The 7,391-nt window shown below is 37.5% G+C and overlaps 1 protein-coding gene across 5 annotated transcripts in view; it reads right to left on the reverse strand.

Moving 5' to 3' along the window:
- AMN1 (antagonist of mitotic exit network 1 homolog) overlaps positions 1-7,391 on the reverse strand; it is an 87,749-nt gene that overhangs the window by 38,615 nt on the left and 41,743 nt on the right. For all 5 annotated transcript variants that reach the window (XM_023738091.1, XM_023738090.1, XM_004383618.2 and 2 more), the window contains exons 2-3: positions 5,063-5,195; positions 1,394-1,538 (exon numbers count right to left, since the gene is read on the reverse strand). In XM_023738091.1, the coding sequence (XP_023593859.1) occupies positions 1,394-1,538; positions 5,063-5,179 (262 nt within the window). In that variant the 5' untranslated portion in view covers positions 5,180-5,195. The remainder of the gene's footprint in view (positions 1-1,393; positions 1,539-5,062; positions 5,196-7,391) is intronic.

Genomic DNA, 7,391 nt, shown 5'->3' on the forward strand with positions numbered 1-7,391 from the left:
GACTGAGTCCAGCACAACTAGATGGTGCCTGGCTACCACCACCAACTGCTCTGACAGGGTTCACAATAGAGAGTCCTGAGCAGAGCTGGAGATAAACGTAGAACAAAATTCTAACTCACAAAAAAAGACCAGACTTACTGGTCTGACAGAGACTGGAGAAACCCCAAGAGTATGGCCCCTTACACACTTTTAACTCAGTAATGAAGTTACTCCTGAGGTTCACCATTCAGCCAAAGATCAGACAGGTCCATAATACAAAACGAGACTAAATGGGCACACTAGCTCAGGGGAAAGGATGAGAAGGCAGGAGGGGACAGGAAAGCTGGTAATGGGGAACCCAAGTGTGGGAAGGGGAGAGTGCTGACATTTCCGGCATTGGCAACCAGTGTCATAAAACAATATGTGTATTGTTTAATGAGAAACTAATTTGCTCTGTAAACCTTCATCTAAAGTACAATTAAAAAACAAACAAACAAGTAAGCATTGCATAGACTGATAAGAGAGTACCTAATTAGCTTCATCTGATGATTAACTCTGTTATTTATTACATAAAAAAAGCCTCAACTTAAAGTGTGTACTGGTCATTTCTTGTTCCAGTACACTAGGAAAAATAAATATGGATGAATACCTCTATACCTTAAATATGTTTAAAATGAAAGGTAGTGACTTACCCAATGTATTTCTTAACTTTCAGCACTGGTGATAAAAATTAAGTAAATATTCTAATTTCGATGTTTTATCCTAGTCTGAATATTTCTATTGATAAATTTTATTGATAATTTCTATTTCTTTCACATTTTCATACTCCTTTTGACAGATTTTCCCCTTTTTTGCTCCAAAATAATACTGGATGGGTGAATCATAATTTTTCAATTCCTTCATTGTTAATAAACATACTGTGATGGTTAATGTTATGTGTCAACTTGGCTAAGCTATGATTCTCAGTGGTTTGGCAGACACTGGACTGGGTGCTCTTTCACAATGTAATATGATGTAATCATCTTCCATGATGTGATCTGATGTGATCAGCCAGTCAGTTGAAAGGGGAGTTTCCTTGGGGACGTGGCCTCTCTCCAGTATATAACTGGATCTTCTGGCAAAGCTCTCTCTCTCTCAACCCTGCACTCTTCTTGTCACCTGACCTCTGGTTCTTGGGACATAAGCCTGAGGAAGTCTCTGGCCTCCTGTCTGACCTGCGGATTTTGGACTGGCCAGGCCCTGCAACTCTGTGAGCCAGAAGAGGTCTCCAGCCTGCTGCCTGACTCACCGATTTGGGACTTGCCAGCCTCTACAATTGTGCGAGCCATTTCTATGAAGTAAATCTCTCTCTATATATTTATACATATGTTTCACTGGTTTTGCTCCTCTAGAAAAACCAGACTAAGACACACACCTTCTGAAGTTATAGAAATTCTGTCTTCTTTTGAGGAATTTAAATTTAATTTCTTCAGTTTTCTGCAGTTACACAGGTGCAGGAGAGCAGTATCTGAAATATCACAGCTCTGTAGATCTAGAGTTTGAACTTCAGGATGTAAAATCTGTAACAAACACATGATTTTGAAAAATTAGGCTTTTCTATAAAAATAAATGTTTATTAAAAATTCAGTGTTTTGGTGTTTCCTTTTGATCACAGGCTTTGGGACAAGTGGCTGATGGAAAATATAGCAAAGAATACAAAAATGTATTTGTATGGAGACAGATAAATAAAGCAAGACAAAACCAAGCCGACCTCCAGCTGGAGGTAAAGCTTCCAGTGCCTCCAAAGTCCTAACTGGGACACAGAGCATTGTGGAGACAGCTGGTGCCAAGTAAGGACCCTCGAGACCTGAGAAGCATAACCAAGGCAAAAAATACCCAAAAAAACCCAGACCCATTGCTGTCGAGTCGATTCTGACTCATAGCGACCCTATAGTACAGAGTAGAACTGGCCCATAGGGTTTCCAAGGAGCAGCTGGTAGATTTGAACTTCCGACCTTTTGGTTAGCAACCGAGCTCTTAACCACTGCACCAGCAGGGCTCCAACATAACCAAGCCAGTGGGTGCTTATTCTCTTCTGGTAGTTCCTGTTAGTAGAGACTCTACTTATATGCCTCTTTGCTCAGCAGGTATGAGTCTTTAATCACTTATAATATCAAATGTTTATAAGGTAAGCATTATCTACAATATTTACATTCTTTATTCTTATTTTTGGGAGCTAGTACAAACAAACCCAAAACCAAACCCACTGCTGTCAACTTGACTCATAACAACCCCATAAGGTTTCCAAGGCTTTTCCAAGGTTTCCATCTCTATGGAAGCAGAATGCCCCATCTTTCTCTCGCAGAGCCACTGGCAGTTTTGAACCACCAACTTTTTGGTTATCAGTTGATGGCTTTAACCACTGCACCACCAGGGCTCAGTACAAACAAATCCACAATTATTGAGTGTTTACTTGAGACCAACGAACAGAGATCAATTTCTAAGCGTTCTGAGCTTTAGTTCATTCTTGAGCTCTCTTCCTAGGGGTATTTTTCTTTCCTTTTTTCCAGAATAGGAGTAGCTTTACTTTTCTGAATATAAATAATATATTATTGTTATAAAACATTCAGAAAATATTGAAAAATTATAATAATAGTAAGGATAACTCTATTTATTGGGTCCTTGCCAGGAAGGATACTAAGTGCATTATATGTACTATGTCATTTAACTCTTTCTCTCCCTCACACACACACATACACACACATCCCTGAGAGCTTGGTCACTGCCATTTTATAAATGAGGGAATTGAGGTACCAAGAGCTTAATTAGCCAACACAATGCTACACAGCCCTAAGTAGGAGAGTTGCGATTTGAACACAGGTCTTTCTGATTCCAAAGCCCACACTTTTAACCATTATAATTAAAATTACCCATAATATCAACACCTAGAGATAGTCATTATATTATACTAGTTTTGATGCTTTTCGAATTTTACAATAACTCTTTGAAGAAAAAATGGGATCAGATCATATGTATTATAAGATGATAACTTTTTAAAAACAATTTATTGTGGTTGCATACTATTCTATTTTATGCACGTATCATTACTTATTAAATGTATCCCACATTGGCAAACATCTAAGTTGAACATTTAGGCTGCTTTAGGGATGTCAGTGGTGGTTAGTGGTAGAATTCTCATCTCCCATTTGGAGACTTGGGTTCGATTCCAAGCCAACGCACCTCAAGTGCAGCTGCTACTATTTACTATATACTGACCTACTTTTGGAGGAGCCCTGGTGGTGCAGTGGTTAAGAGCTCAGCTACTAACCAAAAGGTCGGCAGTTCAAATCCACCAGCCACTCCCTGGAAAGCCTATGGGGCAGTTCTTCTCTGTCCTATAGGGTCACTATGAGTCAGAATCGACTTGATGGCATCAGGTTTGAACTTACTGTTTACTATTAATTCAAGTGTGTAGATTCTAATTGCTTTACAATTCTATAAAGTGAGATGTTAACTTGTAGAAAACTGATAAAATGCAAATTCTTATTTTCCTATAGAGATACTTATTTTCCTATATAGACACAAAGATTTCCATTCAGCAGAGAAGATGGCCTCTGTGGTTAGTCTTATTGCCCTGTAAAACATGATCAAATTTTGTATTTAATTTAGTAATCTTATGCCGGCATTGTTTTGTGTGTATGTGTGTGTGTGTGTAGGTTTAGACAGATAGACAGATTCTCAAATCCTCTTTTGAACTAGTTTTGCATTCCTGCTACCAAATATGCCAGCTGCTGTCAAGTTTATTCTGATGCATGGAGATCCCATGTGTTTCAGAGTAGAACTGGATTCGACAGAGTTTTCAATAGCTGATTTTTCAGAAGAAGATCACTAGGCCTTTTTTCCAAGGTGTCTCTGGATGGACTTGAACCTACAACTTTTCAGTTATCAGCCAAGTACATTAACTGCTTGCATCATCCAGGGACTCTGTATTCCTGCTACTTCTTCTATTAGTGAGTTATTTAAAACTTTGGCACATGCTTACTATTTATGTGAGAATTATGTTTTTAACATTTTTTAGGATTATGTTTTGACACTCTGAAAGATTAGAGCAAAGGGGTAGTTTTTACACAACCTGATGTCCATAAAGTTAATAAACTAAATTATTTAGTAAATATAAAAAGTATGAATCCTCTCTTTCTATCAAGAAAGAAAAAACCAACTTCCCACTGCTTCTACAACAATATCTCAACATCAGGCCACCTCCCTTTCATTACTTCAATTTCCTATCTATTTTGGAAGACTCAGGTTCCTACACTGGCCTGCTGTTGTCTCAGTTTCAAGCTCACAGATCCCATTTCCCAAGCAACACATTAGCTGCTCTGAAATAGTCCTCCTAAAACCTCTGCGAACAGTTACTTTTTATCACCCCTCCCCCATTTTACAATTAACAGAACTGAAGATCAAAGTCAGAAAAAGTAGCAAAGCTAGGATTTAAATTCAGGTTGGAGGTCCTTACTATACTTAACTACCTCATAGAAAAGTCAATTAAAGGCACAGGTGTCCTAAAGGTTAGCTTAGTTTGAGGCAAGGGAGTAAAGTATCCCGAAGAAGAATGGGGTAAGTTTAGAAGAGTAATTTTTAACTGCTTATCATTACCCATTAATGAGTTATAAAATCAACTTTCATAAAGTATTGTAATCAATACTTTTTAAATGAAATAAAACATGTAATAAAATAAAACATAAAATATCAAAGTGTACAGCACACAGTATTGTTACACATATGTGTGACTTGAGTATGGGACCATGATGTAACATGTATTTCTTACTATGGATCTTAAGCAAATCGTTTTAAATGTTTTTGAAAGATGGAGATTAAGAGTGTTGGTACCATGAAGGCAAAAGGGAAATAACTGAAAGAATGGTGGGAGGTTTTTGTTTTTTTTTTTTTTGACTTTTCGGTTATCTGGAGGAAGAATAAACTGATGCTTATTACATTTAAAAATGATTACTAATCCTACTATATCCCATTGCTCCAAAAATCCGAAACCGTATCTAAACAGTAAAATCTAATATGTATGGTTTAAAGTTACACATTCTCTTACCTCACTTATATTTGAATCTGTTATCCGCCCCTGCATGCTCATTATTTTGATCAGTCTATCTTTTATGTTGGGAGGCAAAGGCTTAATGTCTGTGATATATCTGGAAATATTCTTCATGAAGCACCAAAGGCATCTGAAATAAAAATATAATAAAGTAAATTACATTGTACTGATTCCTAACACTACTTCTAATGCTTATTAACGTTTAGCCCTTACATAAAACAGGGTGTACATTTTATATTAATATTTACAACTTCAGCTCTGCAAGATTCAAAAGCCTAGTCTGCGCTCAGTAATGAACAAGATGCTCTTCCTCTAGGCTGGGTGCACTTGTGTTATAATCTCTCTTACCGCCTCCCTAGCTACTAATGGGCATAATAACTTCTAATGCACACAAAGTAAAGTATGTGCTTTAGTGGGAGATGATTGCTTTCTGAAGAAACTGAGAACTCTGTTAAGCTATCTTAATGGCGTAAAGGGGGAAGGAATGCTCCTGACGCCAGTAAATCTAGAATAGCCATTGGGAGACGGTCACCCACCCTAAGTAGGGGCAATGAATACTGTCTGTTACCCATAGGTGGCCTTCCACTTTTATTACTCCTTTTTACCTTTTATTACCCCTTTTATTGCCCCTTTCCCCTACTTGATCTCTCTACATGTTATCTGGCAGGTAGATATGGCTGTCCTCTTAGTATATTAAGCGGGGAGAGACGGGTGTCAGTGTTCCTCTTTCAAGGTGCTAAGTGGGGCACACATGCATGTGATCATAAGATCACACCCTGGGGCCAGAGCTTAACTTCAGGGAACTTGGTTGATGAGGATGTTTGCTGTTCTACTCATCCCTGTCCTATTTATTCCGTGAATGATAAACAACTGTTGATCACGCCATTAGAACAGTGTGGTCTGTGCTCTGCTTCACAGTCTTTACTAAGAACTTGTGAATATGACACCATGCACTCCACATTTCCCCCAGCATACTTCATTTATTAAAATGAATTTTAAATGAAAAAAAAAAAAAAAGTTTCTCCTAAGGCAATCTTTCCAATTCTAAGAAACAGTTACCACTATGATTTCAGTCATATATTCCTAAATAAACATACAACTGTGGCTCACTAATTTAAAAGCTTCTCTTTAATCCTACCAATTTATTTTCACTATTTTTCTTAAAATTTATGTGGGTAATGAGATCATCAGAGAAAGAACTATAACCACAAAGATTACCCAAACAGTACAAATCATAAGGAGACCAAACTAAGTGCCAGGATAGTACATGCATAACATAGAGCAGGCAGAGAAGGCAACAACCCAAAAGAGATTTAGGGATTGTCAAGACCCATCTGGAACCCTGGTGGCGCAGTGGTGAAGTCCTTGCCTGCTAACTGAAAGATCTGCAGTTCAAACCTACCAGCCGCTCTGTGGGAGAAAAATGTGGCAGTTTGCTTCCCTGGAAAGCCTACGAGCAGTTCTATTCTGTCCTATAAGGTTGCTATGAGTTGGAACTGACTCAACGGCAATGCACATCTAACCAACATATTGCATATGGGACCTAAAATTACAACTATCTGAGAAACTCATACTTTAAACAAACAAATAAAAAATCTTATTTAATTTCTGTATATAAATACCCCCACATATACAAGATTTTACATTCATGAATAAATCTGATTATATACTTGAAATTTTTTAGTGCAATCTTTATTTTTCCTTTTCCTCTTTTGGTTACAACCATCTTTTCCTCTCCTATCCCCTCCCCCCAATATATGACTGACAAAAGAAAAACAGGACAGGATGCAAATAATCCAAATAAGAAATGAAATGGGGGACATTATAACTGACCCAACTGAAATAAAAAGGATGACTATAGAGTACTATGAAAAATTATATTCCAACAAATTTGAAAAACGTACAGGAAATGGATAAATTTCTAGAAACACATTACCTACGCAAACTAACACAAAGTGAGGTTGAAAATCTGAACAGACCCATAACAAGAAAAGAGACCGAAAAGGTAATTAAGAAAAAAACTCTCAATCAGAAAAAACCCTGGCCCAGATGGCTTCATTGGAGAATTCTACAAAACATTCACAGAAGAGCTTGTACCAGTACTACTCAAACTATTTCAGAACGTAGAAAAGGAAGCAACACCTCCGAATTCATTCTATGAAGCCAACATAACCCTGATACCAAAACCAGGCAAAGACACCACAAAAAAAGAAAATTACAGACCAGTATCTCTCATGAATATAGATGCAAAAATTCTCAACAAAATCCTAGCCAACAGAATTCAGCATCATATCAAAAAAATAATACATCACGACCAGGTGGGATT

Source organism: Trichechus manatus, unplaced genomic scaffold, assembly GCF_000243295.1.
Source record: "Trichechus manatus latirostris isolate Lorelei unplaced genomic scaffold, TriManLat1.0 scaffold00112, whole genome shotgun sequence".
Classification (NCBI taxonomy): Eukaryota; Metazoa; Chordata; class Mammalia; order Sirenia; family Trichechidae; genus Trichechus; species Trichechus manatus.